Genomic DNA, 20,293 nt, shown 5'->3' with positions numbered 1-20,293 from the left:
ATAAGTAGGGCCAGGAGCTGGGCATGGTGACACATGCCTATATTCCCAGCAGCTCAGGAAGCTGAGGCAGGAGAATTGTGGGTTCAACCAGCCTCAGCAACTTAGCAAGGTCTTAAGCAACTCAATAAGACCCTGTCTCTAAATAAAATACAAAAAAGTCTGGGGATGAGGTCCAGTGGTTGAGTGTCCCTAAGTTCAATCCCTGTTACCAATAAATAAATAAATAAATAAATAAATAAATAAATAGAGCTGAGGATGTAGTTCAATACCCAGTACTACAAGTAATAATAATGATAGTAATAATAAAAAATAATTAAAATAAAAAAACTAAAGTGGAAGGAGTGTACCAATTGATTACTTAACCTATTTCTATATCTTAGGCAACTTAGATATATTTGTTGGATAAAAAATACAGCCAAGTTGGGAAGTAGAATAAGCCGAGCAATCACCAATATGATTTATGAATTTATTGATTCTATATTATGAAATTTGAAAGAGAGGGAAATATACAGGCAATTGATTATTGTGGATTTTGCCTTATGACTAAAAAAATACATTTCTTGTAATAGTATATTTACAGTTTAACTTATTATTAGTGTTTCCAATGTAGAGTAGTGTAAGTTAAGAAAAATCAACATTACCATGCTGAAAGCAAATAAAACAGACTTATTTAGTTACCATTGTCTGAGGAATTTGTTGATCCTTACTTCTGACCACAGATAATCTCAGGTTAACATTTGAAATACATGAATCTTGGATTTTTATGCAGGCAGACATTATTTATTTACTTATTTAATTTTGAAATGGGATCTTGCTGTTGCCCAGACTGGTCTCCAACTCTTCGGCTCGAGTCATCTTCCTGCCTCAATCTCTCAACTAGCTAGGACAATGGGAATGCCATTGCACCCTGCCTAGACAAACATTTTAATGTTTACCTTTAAATGCATCCAAATGCAAAGGGAAAAGTTTTTATACATGTTTGTTTAATGTAAAAATGGGCACCATTATTATGTTAGGAGAAAATTAGATTCATTTTCCTTTAATAGTAGTTGTTCAACATATAACTGCCACAGAATGTAAAATTTGGGCACAGAGTATGGAATATCTGAACAGTATAAAACTTGGTTGCATAATTTATAGGAACTGGCTGGGATAAATTAAAATAATATGGTCTATGAAGGCCTGGATGAACATCTGGCACTGAGAAAAGTGCCACCAATCCTACAGGGGGTCAGCCATGCAAGAATAAGAACCTCCCATCTTCCTCAGGCAGATCCTGTTGTATTGCAATTGTGTGGTAGGCATTGAATTCCCAAGAGTTACCAATAATTTCTAAAAGTAATACAAATATGGCACATATGCTAGTTATTCTACTACAAACCTCATGTTTATTAATTGAAAGTTCAAATACTGCTACTCTTTTGCATTGGCATTGAAATTCAAGAGTCAGGAGATAAAATAACTATTTTTGTTCAAAAGCTCATGTGTGCAAAGTGGAATGTTCCTTTATGGCAGATGGCGAAAAGTAACGGTCTTTGGGCCAAAGAAACAAACTCAATAGATTTCATTAGGCTTTCACTATACTAGTCCATTGTGGAGATGGGGGTGGGTACCGGGAATTGAACTCAGGGGCACTTGACCACTTAGCCATATCCCCAGCCTCTCCAGCCCTATTTTGCATTTCATTTAGAGACAGTTTCACTGAATTGCTTACCACCTCACTTTTGCTGAGGCTGGCTTGGAACTCTTGATGCTCCTGTCTAAGCCTACCGAACCACTGGGATTACAGGCATGCACCTGTAGTCCATTTTAAAAGCTGAAAAAGTTGCCAATATTTAATGTAATCAAAGTATAAATTTTTATTATGTCATGAGAATCTCACCCATTTGGGTTACCTACCTAGGCTCCTTCTGACCTCAGATAATCTCAGGTTAACATTTTGAAATACATGAATAGTTGAATTGTTGATCCCTGTTTTATGGAAAGAAAAAAATTATAATCCTTTCCAGAAGAACATAGTGGAATTTTGGAAGATTATGTTTGTTTTGATATCCCTTAAATTCAGGTTTCATTGATACCACTATCCTTATCAGATACAGAAGCCATTATTAATCATCTGTAAACTAATGGCTTTAATTAAAGGGATAATAAAAATATACAGGCTCACTGGCTTAAATATATCAACATGGATGTGATCATTACTTCTAAGTTTTTAGAATGTTTGAAGAACAAAAGTAGGACTTGAATGGGATAGGCTGTCCCACAGTTGTATCATCTGTTACATTTCAAAAACAAAAATTTAATACCATCTTGAATTGAATTTCCCAAGCATTGAGAAAAATTGTGTTAAAATTCAGCAGAGTTGAACTCATGTCAGAAGAGATATATGATAGCACTAAAGAAAAGTAACACATTTTGATTAATAACAACATTATATAACATATCAGTTAGTAATAAAATACTTTTAAATTATAAAAGCCCAACTATTTCTACAAGATTTAATTACATACTCCTCTCTCCCAAATATGTAGCAGAGAGCAGAGAGGAATTGAGAGACCTGACCATGTAAACTTGCAAGGAGTATTTACGGATACATTTAGAATATATACTACTTGAAGATACATTGCTTGTCAAGAAATATGTGTGTAACCTGTGAATTCCAGAAACTCATGAGGCTGAGGCAAGAGAATCTCAAGTTTGAGAACTTCTAGGCAATTTAGTGAAATCCTGTGTCAAAATAAAATTTTAAAAAGGATTCGGTATATAGCTTAGTGGTAGATCACTCCTGGGTTCAATCCATATTAACCACCCCCAAAATCTGTATAACACATAAATTCTAAAGTTATTAATTTAGCTGTGAGACTGCCCACTTTTCAGCTAGATTTGCTTTTCCTGCCCTGTTGAGCTGTTTTGAATCTGAATAGGTATATAGGTGGTATGCCACATGTATAGGATTTGTCAATAACATGTACAAAAGGAGGAATAAAATTATAACACTCCAACTGAGGCCATAAGGTCAATAAGAAGCATTATTAGCACAAGACTTCTTTTGTTCTGTGCAATGCTGATGGATACGTGGGACTCCATACAGTAACTGTAGACCCAGTTCCTGAAGAAAACTCCCAAGTTGCATCAAGTTGCCTGAGGCCTTTGAACATACTATCCCCTCTGCATGAGACACATGCTACTTCTCTCCTTTCTCTGACCACTTCCTGTTACCTTTCAGATCTCACTTTATATCACTAAATTTTGTTACCTCTTGAGAACACATCTTGACCTCCCAGAGGGGGTTAGGTACACCTTGTTTGTAATCCCATAATCCCTTTGCACTTTCCCTTGAGAAACATTGATCACACCCAATTGTGACCCCTTTTCCTCATAGCCTGGAGCTCCATGGGGCCAAGTGCCAGGACTGCCTTGCTCACCATTGTATTCTTTTTATGGAGGAAGTTACTCAGAAGATATTGGTTGGATGGTTAGATGAACTACAGATGAACCTGTCTGCTTCTCACTTACTAATTTACTTTTGGGTGACTTATCTGTGGGACTCTCTTGTGTTTATAGGTTAGAATATGGCCAACATTGGCCCTGATGCCTAATAGAGCTTCCCAAGGAGCAGAAATTCTTAGAACATGTGATTCAGAAGATTTTTATACAGCCTAGTATACATCTCAAAAATCTGACTGGCAAGAATGATATGGGAAAGGAGGGTGTGTGTGTGTGTGTGTGTGTGTGTGTGTGTGTGTGTGTGAGAGAGAGAGAGAGAGAGAGAGAGAGAGAGAGAGAGAGAGAGAGAATGAGGGAGGGAGGAAGAGAGAGAGGGAGAGAGGGAGGGAGAGAGACAGAGAGATAGAGAGAAGGGGGAGGAAAGTTGAAAATATTTCTCCAAGACAAAGTATGTGGGTATAGCATCTTGACCAAAGATCAAGAGTCAGAGACTAAAGCCCAGAGAATCTGAACAGATGAAGGGAATATTCCACAATGGAACCATGAAGCTGCCAGAGCCCTTCTGAGTGTAGACATTGAACTGAAGTCTGAGAAGGTGTGCAGAATTAGTAGGGGTCAATAAATGTTCATATCAATTGGGTTCCTTTCTCTTCCTGATCTTGGGCAGCTTCTTTCATCTAACAAAGCCATGGCTGATTTGGGTAAGACATGGAGAGAATCTTACTCAAGGCAGAGATCAGCAGATGTCAATGAAGGATATACTACAGGCAGATATCCTGGGATGATAAAAGACCTAAGGGTGAGAAAGACGCCAAGAACTGACAAAAGAAGTCATTATTGCATTTCCAGCTTGGCATCTATCCAGCTGGTAGTCTGGATCTCTATCATTCCTGTTCATAAGGAGAGGTAGTCTCTCTACCAGGAAATAGTCTCTAAAAAACTTTTGGAGACTTTCTATGATCCTCAGCATAAAATCAAGTTCTTTATTATGGCTTGCAAAGTCTGTCATCCCATCCTGATTGTTTACCAAGAGTAACCAAGCAAGTACAGTGAAGGAACAAATGGCCTCAACCCAGAGTGGACTGATTTTCTGGAATCAGAAGAATCTAGAAAGTCAGAATAACCCCAGACAAACGTGTAATTTCTACCTGGTAAAACAGGAGCAACTGCTCTCCAAGGATAAGGTGGCAAAAGCTTCCTTCCTCTGTCCCCGGCATCTGAATCTCCCCTTTCTGCATCTTCTGGGTTTGGGCTCCCATTTCTTCCCCTGTCTGAGTTGGGATAGCTGAGCTGTTTCTGGGGTTGAACAACTCTGGGCCCCTGACCCAGGGGGTATTTATTAATCAGCTATGAGTAGGACTGACTCCAGGAGTGGGCCCACCGTCCCTGACATGGGTGATACCCTGAGGTTCAGCAGACAGGAAAGTTACCTCCTCGGCCCTCACTGGCAGCCGGCTTCACTTGGATCGGACGATTCATCTGAAAGACATTGGACCAACATACCCATTCAGCATAACTTCCTGGTCCTGGGACCCCCATCCTCCCCTGGACTCCTCAAGATCTGAGCCCTAGTGCCTTTGAACTCTACACTCCCCCGCTCCTACTAGGATTGTAGATTTTCTCCAAGATCCCTTCCTTAAACCCAGAAATTTAGAAAGTGCTGAGACCTGAAGGGATGAGGGGGAGGAAACTCAGTGGCATGCACCAGGTAGAATGGGGCAACTAAAAAGATTCTTCTGCTTTGCTTTCTGGGCTGGGCTGTGTAAGGCCTGTCTCCATGGCTCCTAGACTCATCTAAGACTTTGAGTAAGAGGCATTGGGTGAGAGGGTTTAATTGAAACTGTACATTTGTGTTTTACATATAAAACTGAGAAAATAATGTTAAATATTATTTAGATTAAACAAGATGGGGGTTATATTTAGTGCTATCTATGCCCAGCCCTGCCATCTCATGATTGTCTGACTTTAAGTAAGCTTCTCTTTTTCTCAAATTCAATTCATCAAATAAGGAAGACTCTCCCAAGCTTCTGCATCACCATAGTCTCTGAATTCACCTCTCCATCCCCTGCCTGGGTTTCTCTTCTCCTGAAGATGCTGGCGTTCACTAAGTCACCCTCCTCGGCTCTTGCCTGTCTCACTCTTCCTAATTTTCCTGGATAGTCTCATCCACACAGCCTCAGCTACTATCCATACAAGGATGACTCAGAGCTCCGCATCAACAGCCCACATTTTCTCCTGATCCTCAGACCCATTTTCCCAGCTGCTTAATATCCTGCTGGACATCCTGACTAGAAAGGCCCACTGGCATTTTCCACTCGACATACCCAAACCAGAGCTCATCTTTTCACCCAAACCTGATCCTCCATCCAAATCACCCAAGCTCTAAACCTGGAAAGCAGCTTGACTTCTCCATCCATTGCTTTCCCCCCTCCAACCAGTTTTACCTTTTAATTCAAGGGTTCCCTGATTATATAGGTGGTTAAGAATCACCTGGGAACCGTATTAGACTCTTAATCTTAGTTAGGGGACTGTATACTCTGAAAAAACTCCTAGGTGATTTTAATATATACCCCCCACATTCCCATCCCCCAACCACCCTAAGTGAATTCATGATTGAATCCCCATCTCACCTTCCTCTCATGGGTGTTGTGGGGATCACATGAGGTAATGGGGATGCAAAAGGTCTTGGTAAACTGCCAAGAGTTGGGTGCGTGGGATGTAAGGAATTATTGTTGGGGGGAAGACAGCTGAGTGCCGGGAGGAAGAACAGCGGCCTTCCAGTTCATGGAGGAAGGGGTACTGATGCCCATCTGGCCTGAGAAGGTGATGATCTTACCCCCTCCCCTCAGGAAATGCACTGCTTCTGCACCAATCAGGGGCCACTCCATCTCCTATCAATGTGCTTGTTGCCGAGACAACAGGCAGCTTCCTGTTACCATAGCCACAAGTGCTACCCAGTAACCATGGTAACGCCCTGGCAGTCACAGTTGAGCAATTTCCTTTGGATCAAATTTGGAGGTAGGAGGGTGGGGAGGACTTATTAAAAAAAAAAAAAAAAGGAAAGGAAAGGAAAACAGGCCAAGCCTGAACCAGTGCAATCCCCCTCCCACCCAGGGCTCTGACACACCCACCCGCTGGTGGTGTAGCACCTGCAGTGTACCAGGCTGTGGGTGGGGGCCGAAACACCGACAGGACTCAGGTTGCAGTCTAGAGGGGATGACAGATCAATCCAAGCAGATCAGGGCGAGCTGGACAGGTCTGGACTGTCCTGGAACAGGGACCAGGAGGACAGGACCCGTCCCTGAGCATGGCCACCTGTGATTGTGGAGGAGAGACCAAGAGACAGAGCCATGGAAAGCAGAGACACAGGGAGAGATGAAGAAATACAGAAAGACAGAAATTATGAAAGAAAGTAGGAGACAGACCTAGAAAGGGGCAAGGAAAGAGAATAACTGGTGAACATGGGAAGGAAATGAAGGAATGAGGGGGCAGGAAGAGGATGCAGGAGGGGCAGGGGAGAAGCTTGGTAAGGAGGGTAGAAGCCTGGGGTGGAGGGCAGTGAGGGTGAGCAAGACCATCATTATTTTATTAGTTCTTAAATAGATCTTGAGAATTTCTCTCTGGAGCCTAGAGTGATGAGCACATGTGACAGCAGTGGTTTCCATGGCAGCTGCCTCCCAGGCTGGGTTTCCTGGGAGATGGTGCTCACTAGTGCTCTGGGGGATGCCCCTTTCCCTCCTCCCACCCACTTCACCACCCTTTGATGGAGAGTGGGCATTGAGTGGTTCATACACATTCCTTCATGGGCCAGGCAGGGTCCAGTCCTTGAGGCTGGAAGCCTCTCTTCCACACTTAGGCATGCTACCAGCATGTCCTGAACTCTGTGACAAGTCCCAGGTTGGACCCTACAGGGGAAACAATGTTGACCTAGATGAGGACCCTCTCCTCATTGGCTCATAGAGAGGAAGATGATATCATTTCCGGAGAACCTATCATGTGTCAGGCCCTTTTTTAAGCACTTTACATACATTGTCTCCAAATTCTTTCAACTGTACAGTAAAATAATACCATTGTCCCCATGTTGCAGATAAGAAAACTGAGGCTGAGGGACATTAAATCACTTGTCTGAGATCACATGATTGAGTAAGTAGTAGAGCTGAGATTTTCTCCCAGTTTTGTATCTGACAGGGAAGTCCAGGATTTTTATATTGTGCTTCTCAACTCCATTCTTAAGTCAGGAACACAAATAATGAGGCATAGAGGGACTAGGGCCTTGACACATTGCAAGGTAAAGAGCTGTGGACTAGGCTGACTCCAGCTGGAGAGGCTGACGTGACTCAGGAAGAGCTCCTTGAGGAAGAAGTTGTTGACATGAGTCTTACAGGCCTAGGGTCACTGGCCATGTGGAGATAATTGGAGAGGTAGGTTGACAGCTGAGCATTCTAGCTGGCTGGAATATGGGCTGCAAGTCTATAGGAGCAAGGTTTCTGACATTAGTACAGACAAAGCCAGGGCATGGCAAATTGCTTTTGAGTCAGATGTGGATTTAAATCCTGGGTACATCACTGGCAACTTCTTCAAGTTATCTGAGCCTCAGTTTCCCCATTTGTAAAAAAGGGATCATGGTCCTGTCCTTCAGGATTGTGGTGAAATGACAATGGCTAGATATTAGTAGGTACATCAGATATGATTAGTTTTGTTTGTTCATTTATCTGCCTATTAGGAGTGTGTGTGTGTGTGTGTGTGTGTGTGTGTGTGTGTGTATGTGTGTGTGTGTGTTAATGGAAATTGAAATCCACCCAGGGGCTGGGGCAGGGCGGGCTGTGAAAAGCATATTAAAGAATTTTGATTTTGTTGTATTTCAAAGGCAATAAATATCCAGGGAGGACTTTAAGTAGGGAAATGATTTTGTCAATTTTGTCTTATGGAGCATCCCATAGTTGTCACTATACAGAGAAAGACTTGGAAAGGAAGCTCGAAATAGGAAGATCAACAATACAGGTAGAAGGTGAGGGGACTTGGACCAGGGTAGAAGTAAATGGACAAATTATATAGTTATATAGTTGTTTTGGATGTGGGACAAAGGGAAATAGAAAATACTGTCTGACTCAGGTTTATGGCTCAGGAATTGGGGAAGTTGGCTGTTTGGGAGTTTGGAGGTGCAGAGAAGTCCCAAGGAGGTAAGCCCAGGAGGATGAATACATAGTAGTACTCCCCAGGGCTTTAAACCCGGGTCCCCATGGAACAATGGTTGTGGAGGAAATCCAGGATTCTGTGTGTAGCTAGAAGAGAAAGAGAATTGCCCACATGAGCTTCCTGGGCAACCCTAACCTGCCTTTCTTTCTGCCATCATCAGGGGAGGATCTGGGAGTTAGTGAGGTAATTGGGATTCTCCTTTGAGGAAAAGAGGGCATTAGCTCCTCAGCCAAGAACTTGCTGTGTGACTTCAGATGAGCTCTTTCCCTAGCTGGACACCTATTCCCTTGAGAGTTTCTCAGGTGAAGAGCCCATGGCTTCTTCAGGTCCCTGAAGGAGAAATCAAGGCAGAGAGGAGAGAACAATCTATTCTAGGCAATGGAAGGGGAAGGTCATGGGTGGTACAGATGTGCACAAGGTCCTGGTGCTTCTGATCCAGAAATCAGAAGGGAAAACAAGACCCTACCCCAACTCACTGCTTGGTTTCTCTAAAATTTCTGCCTTTGTGCTCCACATTGCCCACTTCAGCTCTTCTGATTTTTTTGTACCACTACCAACTATTCCTTCTCCACTCAAAATTTGTACCCTCAGTGCTCCTTCTTCCCATAAAATAGAGTTTATCACAAATTCCCCAGAGAAGGGACCATTGCTGAGTCTGGGAGAAGTGCCATGAGATGCAAGAAAGAGTGGATCAAAAACAAACACAAATTTCATCACCTTTTCACTCCTTTCTTCCTCACCCACTCCTGTAATTCAATCTGCTATCTGGTCCTATTGGTCCTACTATCTCTAAGGATGTCTTATATAGCTTTAAAGTCCATCCTGTCCTCCACATTCCTGCCCTATTCCCAGTTCTATGCCAGCATACATCATCATTAGCCTATGCTCAAGTGACATTATCTGAAAAGGTCATCCTGCTTCCAGTGTTACTCCTTCTTCAACTCAACCTTCGCACTGTAGCTAGAGAAATCTTTTAAAAATCAGTCCCTAACTCTTCCCTTCTTAAATTCACCTATTGTTCCCTATTGTAAGTCTCCTGATAAAGTCCAAGATCTTTGATTGACTGTCAAAACTCATTCCCAATATTCTCCACAATACTCTTCACAGGTAGTCTCAATCCCCTTTGCTGAACATCTTCCTGCCCATTCTCATATTATTCTCAACACTTCTTTGTCTTTTAGGTCTTTAGACCCTCAAACATAATGAAACATGGTCATGATTCAGCTCAGATAGCCTCTCCTCTGCAAAGTTGCTCTTTCCTCTCCACTCCTGATGCCTCTTTTACATGTCTAACGTAAACCCTAATGAGACATGTTGAGTTATTCCTGGGCTCCTTGAGAGCAAAGCCTTCCCTGAGTGATTGCATGCACATACAGTGCCTTTGTATAAATTACTAAAATCACTCCCCAACCAGGGAATAAGTAAGAAAAATTGTTCCCCTTTTTCTGGGTGGATACAGCCTTGCAATAATAATATGTATGGTTTGGCCAATAGACTATGGCTGAATTTTAGTTTACATTATTCCTCTCCACCCAAGTTATTTAGTGCAGAGCACAACCTGTAAAAGCAAATGTACTCCCCTACTCAGTTATGTCTACCTCTTGCACAGTGTTTGAGGAATAGGTACCCCAAAGAAGGGATACCATAGGCCGAGAGACCGATGAATAAGGGGGCACTCTTGGAATCCCAGAAAGTAGGAATGAAGTTGGCCTCACTCTCTTTGGGTTGAAGCCTAAAGTGAGTCTTTAGAAGTAGCTCCAGCTTTATGGGGCAGATGCTACCCAAGATGGGGCCAAGTGTGACATATCACTAAGGTTTGACAGAAGTCCTGAGTAGGGAACCAAGCTTTGATAGGTGTTGGAAGTTGGCAGTGGGAAAGTGGAGGGGAGCAAAAAGGAGGTCTCAGTTGAGCAGACCCCATGAAATCACCCTGAAGATCCAGGCTTTCTCTTTGGGGATTGACCCAGCTTTTCCTCTTTCCATGTAGATAATTATGCCTGACTCCAGCAAAAATCAGATTGATGCCTTATCTTTGCTTCTCCAGCAGATGGCAGCTGTGCCCAGGACCCAGTGCCTCTAGGGAGCTGGGCACTCATTTCTTTCTTAAGCTGGTGGGCCTGAATCCAGGTGACTGCTGCCAGTTGCTGCTGCCCCTGACAGGCTGGGAGGAAAGACTGATAACAGTGGACCTTGCTAGGGCTGGCCAACATAGCCATTGATTTTCACTTAGGAGAATAATTAAATATTAATTTTCACTTTGTTAAGTGAAGAGGGGAATGAATAAAGCCAATACTGGCAGAACCAGAGGAAGCTGAGGCACACTAGAAGCCAGCAGATGGAAGGGTGTGAGAGGATGTCCCTAGTTGCCATCCTCTCAATAACCCTGTCTACCACTAGGTTGACTCTTGTAACAGTGCAGAAGTTACGTGAATGAGTTCTGGAATCAAACTAACTTCTCAAATCCCAGATCTTCCCATTAGTAGCTACAAGACCTTGGGCAAGTCACTTGATCTTTAAGATTCAGTTTTCTTTTTTTGTATGTGAAATGGGGATGCCAATAATAATACCTTCTTCATAGAGGATTACATGACTTAGAACATATAAACTACCATGAACACCCATATCAATAACTGTTAGTTATTAATATTTTGTTTTCTTCCCCAGCAGTTCTCCCAGTGTTTTCAGACTTCACAGCCCTTATCTCAGTTGCTCTCATCTTTATAGTGCTCTCCAGGCACCTCTGACCTAGTGGAGCACTGTGGCTTCTTGATAAATTTTGTTTATTTGTTTGTTTGTTTCTACCAGGGATAGAAACCAGGGGCACTTAACCACTGAGCAACATCCCCAGTCCTTTTTTATATTTTATTTCGAAACAGGGTCTTGCTGAGTTGCTGAGGCTGGCTTTGAACTCTTGATTCTCCTGCCTCAGCCTCCTGAGCTGCTGGGATTACAGGCATGTGCCACTACGCCTATCTGTTGAGAAGATTTTTATCCAAAAATTCATCTTACTATTTTTTTTTTTTTTTGTGTGTGTGTGTGTGCACGCACCTCACATTGACTTTTAGGGTAAAATCCAAATCCCTTAGCCTGGCACCCAAAGTTTCCTCTTCAATTGTTGCCTTCTGCAGATCTCTCCAGCTTAGTCCATACTCCTGTAGAACCTCCCCCATGGTCCCACTCCATTTCACACCCACCTGTTCCTTCTCTCTCTGAACATATCATATATATATGGTCCACTTTGCTTTTTTCCAGTGATGTTAGTTTGTCTTGCTGACTCTCAGTTCTAGCAGCAGAAGTCATTTGCTCCCATGGTTAGATACAATGATGACTTCTCCGATTTCAACTAATACTGCTGTTACTATTAGAGCTATACTAACACCAGTTAACCTATATTGAGTGCTTATTTTCTGCCAAGAATTATGCTAAGCACTTAGCTCAGATAACCATTATAACCCTATGAGTTACAGGTAAAAAACTTAGGCATAGCAGTAGACATTTGCCCAAGGTCACAGGACAGGGCCTGGATCCACACTATATTTGTCTGACTCCACAGCCTACATACAGAGCATTGGTGATGGTGTTGGGTTGGTGTTACTTGGCACTAAGTCCCCAAGAGTCAGATTGCTTCAGTTACTAAGATTGGTTCTAGGAGAGTCAGCAAGACAAACTGATCAACAGCTTGATCAGTTCTTGGCAAAGCTTGTTCCATTGTTGGACAGCTTCAGTTCACAGAAGTGACTTCATTAAACTGAGCTGATGCTAGTATCTGTTTCTTATACTCCCTGATCTGATCCTGATGTCTGGGGGACCTGTAGAAAACCAAATCCCTCTTCAGAATTTCTCTTTGGGGATTGACCCAGCTTTTCCTCTTTCCATGTGGACAGTTATGCCTGACTGAATTTTTTTTTAATTTTTAGATCTTTATTTATTTATTTTTACGTGGTACTGAGGATCAAACCCAGTGTCTCATATGTATGAGGCAAGTGCTTTACCACTGAGCCACAACTCCAGCCCATTATTGAAATTTTAATCTGCACTTGCTAAGCCTCAATTTTTTCTCACTATAGTCCAGTGTATGGGGTGTTAGTACTCACTCCTGACAATGAGGAAACTGAAGTTCAAGATTATAAGTAAATGGAAGAGTTGAGATCAAAATCTAGGTCTATAAAGCTTGAAAACCAATATTCTTGGGCTGGGGATGTGGCTCAAGCGGTAGCGCGCTCGCCTGGCATGCGTGCGGCCCGGGTTCGATCCTCAGCACCACATACAAACAAAGATGTTATGTCCACCGAAAACTAAAAAAAATAAATATTAAAATTCTCTCTCTCTCTTAAAAAATACATATAGCATATTTAAAAAAAGAAAACCAATATTGTTAATTATTGTGTTGTGATGCCCCCCTATTAAAGTCCCCATTAGATCCTACCTTCTCCATTTCATATCCCAAATTCCTTCAAACTATCACCCCATGGACCATGTATATCATGGGGTGATAGTTTATGCCTTCACTTTATCCAGGTCTCTTTCTGGTAAGATAATAACCCTCTTAACTTTGAGACCTAGAATGGACATAAGTCCCAGGTTTGGCCTGCCCATGGCATTTGAATAGTACTCTTGTTCTAGCCATACCACTCATGGGACAAGAGAAAACGAGGATTAGCAGGATGACTTGATCTTGGTAACCCATGCTGGCTCTAAATGGTTACTTCTTATTTCTACCATATGGGCAGTAGATTCCACTTTGCTATTTTAAAACAAATTTTACTTGTTCTTTTTAATTATACATGACAGTAGGATGTATTTTCATATATCATATATACATGGTCCATTTCAGTTTTGTCCAGTGATTATTCATTAGCTAAGAGCAGACCAGATGTGATTGGTACCTATAAGCCTAGCTGCCTATAGAATCAGATCTCCCCTAACTTTAGCCAAGAGTTTGAAGTGTGGAGCAAGGACAATCAGGGTGAGTCAAGGCATCCCTAAAAACCATTGAAGAAAGAGGACCAGAGGGAAGTACTATCAGGGATCCTAGAACTGGAGAAAATGAGGTAATAGCCTAGCAGATCCTCTCTCCCATGTAACTACATACATGTTCACTCCAATGACAAAGAACACTCAAAGCCATGATTTTGGCCAGTGTGAACAATTTCTAGTTTAGCCCACAATATTGATCCTTCTCATAAGAGGTGTGGTGGAATATTTGACCCAAGGATCTTGAGCCCATTTTCTAGCCAGAAGAATGGGTATTTAACACAGAACTTGCAGTTGTTCATGGCATAGGTAAGCCCTCTCTTAGAAAGAAGATTCTGCTTCTAGTCTTTTGTCCCAAATCAGTTCCACCTGCTGGTTTGACATGCATATAGGGCACTGTCCCCAGCTGAGGTGATTTCCACCCCCCCAAATCTTGGTGAACTTACCCCAGGCAGGGTCTTTTGCTCGTGCAGTGCACTCTGGGCCTTGAGAGCAGAGTCCCGGGCGCAGTAGGTGAGGAAGGCACAGCCTGAGGAGGAAGAGGCTGGCTCAGGTTGTTTCCTAAAACCCCCAAATACTCTTGTTGGAAACACCCCATTAATTCAACAAACTTAAGGCCATTCTCCTTTTAACAAGAACACTACTTCTGGGCTGGGGATGTGGCTCAAGCGGTAGCGCGCTCGCCTGGCATGCGTGCGGCCTGGGTTCGATCCTCAGCACCACATACAAAGATGTTGTGTCCGCCAAAAAAACAAAAAATAAATAAATAAATATTAAAAAAAAAAAAAAGAACACTACTTCTGAGTAGACTTTTCTGCCTTCCACTTTCTTTGAAAGGAGGGTCCTCATATGCCTGGGGACTGATATCTCTGACTCCTTATCATTTTCTCCTGCCCTCCTGCCCAGGGAACATATGTACCCACACGCTGTCACATGCTCATACAATCCCACAGCTCCCCTCCCCACTCCAGCTGTAAGTCTGTTGGGGTTAAACCTCCATAAGCAGCTTTGCCTTCATCTTTAACCCAGACTCCCCCTTCTTTTTTGATACAGGCTCACCGAGTCTCCTAGAATCAGCCTCAATTTCTTCCCAACTCAGTTTCAGATGAGAGGAGGCAGAAAAGGAAGAGCAGGGTTGAGGCTAAGCCTAGGACCTCCCTCTACTAAACTTGAAGCTGGGGAATGGGTTAATTTGAGGCTTGGAAGATGTTTCTAGTTTAAGGGCTTTATGTAAGTGGGAGCTTTCAGGGACCCTCTAATCCTATCCAAGAGCTTGATCTCTCAACTCTCCTAGGGCTTCAAGATAGGGCCTCTCAAAGGGTTACTGTACACCAAATCTGACTCCTAAAAGGGTCAAGAGATATGGGGAAGGGAAAGTCTGGAATGAGGCAGAGGAACAAGCCTACCCCTCTTTCTTTTTTTTTTTTTCAATAGTCTATTAAGAAGCACTGATGCAGACAGCTTTTCCTTTTAAACATTCATGAGCACTCATTCATTCAGAAAATACTGACGGTGGGGGGGGGCTGGGGTTGTGGCTCAGCAGTAGAATGCTCGCCTAGCATATGCGAGACTCTGGGTTCCATCCTCAGCACCACATAAAAATAAATAAATAAATAAATAAAATAAAGGTATTGTGTTCAACTACAACTAAAAAATAAATACTAAAAAATTTTAAAAAGAAAATACTGAATACTTACTCATTATGGTAGAGTATTTTGATGGATTAGGGGAGAGAGAGGCAACACGATAGATACATTCCCTTCTTTCATGTGGAATAGACAACAAATTATGAGGGACAACTGAGCCCAAAGGGTTAGAGAATGTCTCAAAGAAGACACTGAGTCCTCAAGAACAAGAACATTGAGTTCTTGAACCAAGCGCAAGTGATAAGAGGCTGGTGATTATTTCAGGCAGAGGGAAAGCATATATGAAGTATCAGCCAAGCATTTAGACTGTTGGGGAAATGGACAAGAGGCTAATATGGTTAGGGGCTGGTGAATGGGGATATGGCTAGTGATATATGCAAGAATCAGGTCATATATAGCTTTACGGCCTCAATCAGATTTTGAACTTTTTCTGAGAGCAATGGAGAACCACTAAAGGGTCTTAGTGATAAGATCTGTGTGTGTGTTGTGTGTGTGCTTAAAAAAAGCCTTTTGAGTATAGGAAGGAGAGGGGCTGAAGGAAGAGAAAGTGGATGTGGGAAGCCATTAGGAGCTTAATATAGTTTCCCATTTAGTCCTCAGTAGACTAGAAAAGTCAATGGGAACATTTTCTTCTGTGGAGCTCTCTCCTTAAGATGGGTGAGTTATCTGCCATTCAAAGTATCTCCAGAGAACTCCTGGCCAGGCTCTTACAGCATCAGTGGGGAAACTGAAACCCAGAGAATGTGTCAGTAGGAGGGCAGCATTTGGAATTTCCTTTCTTCTTCCTTTTTTTCCCCTCTTCTCTCTCTCTCTCTCTCTCTCTCTCTCTCTCTCTGTATTGGGAACTAAACTAGACCTCACACATGACAGGCAAGCACTCTACCACTGAGCTACATCACCAAACCAGCATTTGGAATTTTCTAACTCTCATACTGGGGTTGTTTTCAAGACACTATGGCTGCCTCCATCGGTACCCAGCCATCAAGAGGAAAATGAGTCACTTTAGCTTTCAGACGTCACTGTCACTGTGGAGAAGGTATAGAAAATGTTGACTTGGAGACCCTCCATGATCACCTTGCAAGGCAACACTTGCCTTGGAAAGATGCAGGTTTGTTGGAAATAAATTGACAAACACCCGATTCCTCTTACATCACTACTCCATCTTCTGCCACAAAACCATATCATCTGATGTCGGAATCAGGTGTGGGGAGGGGAAAGCTGTCTGAAAGGTTCGGGGGCTCAGCTGCCACTTAAAGGAGCCTATGGACTACCTGGAATAGAAGGAAGAAGAATGGAAGTGTAGTAATCCAGAGAAGTATAGCTTGAGGGACAGATGAATGTGTGCGTGTGTGTGGGGGAGACCAGAAAGAATTAAAGCTAAATGGGGCAAGAGAGAATGAGGAAACAGTTCAGAGACTCTAATAATGTTTGAGAGAGAAGAATGAGAATTAAAGGTATTCTATACACTTCCTTTATTATAAAGATAGCCTACAAAGATTAGCTTTGTACTTACATGCTGAAATCAATATCCAGAAAAATAAGAAAATAAGTTAATATAAGTAGAAAGACAGACAGACAATTAAGCTACATCATAAGGAGTCTGGATGGTGTGACATTGTCCTTTTATGGACTCTTTAACATAACCCTAACCCAAAGGGTGGAAGCTGTACCCCCACCCAGATGACAGTCCTGGCCTTCTGTAGGCGTTTTCCTGAAGCCCCTACATTAGTGTGCCAAGGAACCCCCAAGGTCTTTCAAGTGAAAAGAGGTGACAATCTGATTCCAGCTCTCAACCCCTAGGAATTTACTTTTAGTTGTTAACCAAGGCCCACCACTCCTCTCTTAGGAATTTCACGAAGGACAGTTGGTGATCCTTCACCATCAAAACCTTGAAACCACAAACTGTTTCTCCTCAAATTCTCTCTCCTTTTCCCTGTCAAATGAATGGCACATGACTCTGGCTCTGTTACTCAGGCCCAGCCTGGACAGACTTTTCTGCATGTAAACAAGCCTCCTCCCTCTCTCTACAGGAAAAAAGGGGTGTGGCCATACAGGATCATGGTGCTTCTGTCTTTTTAGCAAGGGCAAGGAGAAGATTTCCCCTTCTTCCTCTTCAGCCTCACCCACCTTAAGAGTGCTCTGATCTGGGACTAATCTGTGAGAGAAGGAAAGCAGTAGGGCCATCAAGAGGATTGGGAAGGAGAAAAGAAGAGTAAAGAAAGGGAGATTAAAGGAAGGTAGAAGTGTGGATTCACCTAAGGGGAAACCTAAGATAAAGGGGACACAGGGTGGTAGCATTCCCAGCTGAGGTCAGGGTTGTGGACTCAAATCCGAAAAGATAGAGTGTTGGGATTCTGACAAAGGTTAGGAGAGATTGAGATTATTGTCAAACATTGAGAGGGGGTGGCATTTGGAACTGAGAGCCTCCTGGGAAATAAATTGGATTTTGTGAGTTAGACAAGCCTGGGTCCTGAAGAAGGGAAGAGTTTGGGTTCAAAGGGAAGAAGGGAAGAGTTTAACAATCTAAGAGTCAAATGAAGGCTCTGGGGGTTGGTTGGAGTTGGAGGCCAGAGGAGGGATGCAAGTCTAAGATATGTGAGTGGTTAGGCCTGAGTGATGTGGCACCCAGTGGAGGGGTAAGGAATGCTTGGGCTCAGGTTTCATAAGATCTTCTGTAATTCAAGAGCTACACGATGGAATAAGTTTCCAAATTCCAGGGTTTGGGATATCTGATGGGAGCACTGGTGAAGAGGCTCAACTGAAAGGCAGGGACTATTGGGATATGATAGGCAAAGGGTAGGAATTTGGAGGTAAATGTGAAGAACATGTTAGCGGACCAGAGTGATGATCAGTGGGAGGATGCCCCAGGGAAAATTCTTGGTTGGGGTTTCTGTGATCTAGGGAGGGGACAGGGCTTAGGTGGGGCAGGTAATGGAGTGGTGTTGTACTGGCTCTAGGTAGGGTTAGGGTTGGGGCTGAGGTTGGGACTGGGGTTGGGCTGGACTGCACTCTAATTGGATTGGGTCTGGGCTGGTCAGGGCTGGACTGGGTTGGGCTGGGCTGGTCTGGGCTGGGCTGAGCTGAGCTGACCCCGCGCACCTTTGTGGAGGCCGGTGAGCCGGTCCTTCAGCACCGTCAGCTCGTAGATGCGGCCGAACTCCTCGAACAGCGGCTTGAGGTCCTGCTCGTCCAAGCCCCGCGGGATCTGCCCCACGAAGAGCTTGATGGCGTCGTGGTCCTTCATGGGCACCGCGGGACCTGGGTTTAGCCCGCTCATGCCGACGCCGCTGTCCGCGGTGCTGAAACCAAGGCGCGGGCCGGGGCCGGCGGCCGGCGCAGACCCTCCGGGCGCCGCGGCCATATCCCCGCCCAGTCCGCCCTCCGGCCGGTCCCACCGGTCCCGCCTGTCCCGCCGTCCCCTCCCAGGACCGGTGGCGAGGGCCAGGGGGGAGGGGGCGGGGCCCGGGTGGTGAGGGAGGGGGGCTGCCCAGGGGGCGGGGTCCGGGTGGAGGGGCGTAGAAGGGGTGGAGCGGGTTGAAAGGGGGCGGGGCCGGGGCGGGGCGGGCCGGAGCCGAGGCGGCGGGACGCTGAGGTCTGGCTTGAGGTCCCAGCGCCGCGCTTTCTGGGCTCCGGCCCGAGCTCCGGGAGCCAAGCCCCGAGCCCCAGCCCCCGTGCTTGGTGACGTCAGGCAGCTGGCCGCTGAGTCTACGCAAATGATTTGCATAATAAGGAAGCGGTGGCCAATCAGAGTGGGAGTTGACCAGGCTCTGCCAGGGGCGGGAGGGGCGGCCGGGCTCACGCGCTGCTGCTCGCTATGGCAACAGGACCCTCTGATGCCCAGTATGTGTCGAGAATGTGCGGGCGTGGCCGTGGATGGCGCGTGTGCGCCTTGGACCGCATGAGGGAAGTAGCTTCGTCATGCGTGGTGGTATCTGCGAGAGTCGGAGCTAATCCCCTCCTCACACACAGGCAAATGCAAGCACACACACCTCCAAAAGCTGGAGCCTTTTCTGCGGAGGTAGATGGGGATTCCTCTTCTCTTTGCCCACTACCTAAGCCAGTCCCACTGAGCAGATCCCGTCCCTCCCCATTACACATCTCTCTGATGTCTTCTATTTCCTTACTGCCGAGCTTCAAACGCACCCGTTTCCCCTGAATCCTAAAAAGAAAAGGAAGACTTTTTAAAGAAGAAAGAAAGAAAAAGAAACCCCCAAACATTCTTTGAACAGTGATTTCCTTCTCCAAAGAGTGAGAAAACTTATATTACCCTTATTTTTTAAGCACACGTTACTAACGCACCGGGTGCCTGGTTCATTCCAATTTTGTGAGCTCGGGAGTGTTATCCCCCTTTTCCGGAAAAGGATGCTGAGATTTTAAGTGTCAAGGAGGTTAGTGCCAGACCCGCCCCTAACATTTGCTGGGCCTAAAGCAAGGAGGATATGGAAATAGACGTATCGCGTGTTTAAATATTTAAAAGCTATAAATCAAATTGCAATTTGTTACTATTATATTTATGGATTTTATGTTTGCCTTTTATTTTAACAAATACACGTTCATAAAAACAAAAATGATATGTAAAGCTGTGTTTATTTTATTACGACAGAAGGTTGGGAAAATACCAGAACCAATGGATTTTTATTACTCTTGTACATGATTAGGTATTTTCTTGATGGGCCAGTGATTTGGACAAAGTAGCAGTAGTTTATAAATTATATATTTGTTCCGCAAAAGTCTTCTCTTTCAGTAGAAGTGCTAATTATATTGTTTTTTTAAAGTATTTATTTTTTAGTTGGACACAATCTTTAGTTTATTTTTATGTGGTGCTGAGGATGGAACCCAGTGCCTTTCGCATGCCAGGCGAGCGTGCTACCACTTGAACCACATCCCCAGCCCTAATTTTATTGTTTTAATAGAGATTTAGCACAACATGTGATCATTGCTTCAAGAAATGCCCAAGAGCATCAGTAACAATCGGAATCATCAAAAATTTTTTTTTTAAAGAGAGAGTGAGAGAGGAGAGAGAGAGAGAG

The 20,293-nt window shown here is 43.9% G+C and overlaps 1 protein-coding gene across 3 annotated transcripts in view; it reads right to left on the bottom strand.

The window, feature by feature from the left end:
• The window catches only part of CELF6 (CUGBP Elav-like family member 6), a 34,242-nt gene extending 14,835 nt beyond the window's left edge, over positions 1-19,407 (bottom strand). For 2 of the 3 annotated variants that reach the window (XM_081292099.1, XM_081292098.1), the window contains exons 1-3: positions 18,363-19,407; positions 14,064-14,146; positions 4,878-4,926 (exon numbers count right to left, since the gene is read on the bottom strand). In XM_081292099.1, the coding sequence (XP_081148225.1) occupies positions 4,878-4,926; positions 14,064-14,146; positions 18,363-18,987 (757 nt within the window). In that variant the 5' untranslated portion in view covers positions 18,988-19,407. Of the gene's footprint in view, positions 1-4,595; positions 4,719-4,877; positions 4,927-14,063; positions 14,147-18,362 lie in introns of all 3 variants that reach the window. The other variant, XM_081292097.1, reaches the window with a different exon arrangement.
• Positions 19,408-20,293: the final 886 nt, after the last annotated feature.

This window comes from Spermophilus citellus (assembly GCF_964194105.1).
Source record: "Spermophilus citellus genome assembly, chromosome: 4".
NCBI classification, from domain to species: domain Eukaryota; kingdom Metazoa; phylum Chordata; class Mammalia; order Rodentia; family Sciuridae; genus Spermophilus; species Spermophilus citellus.
The sequence above is the reverse complement of the archived record's forward strand: the minus strand, read 5'-3'. Positions and strand labels throughout refer to the sequence as shown.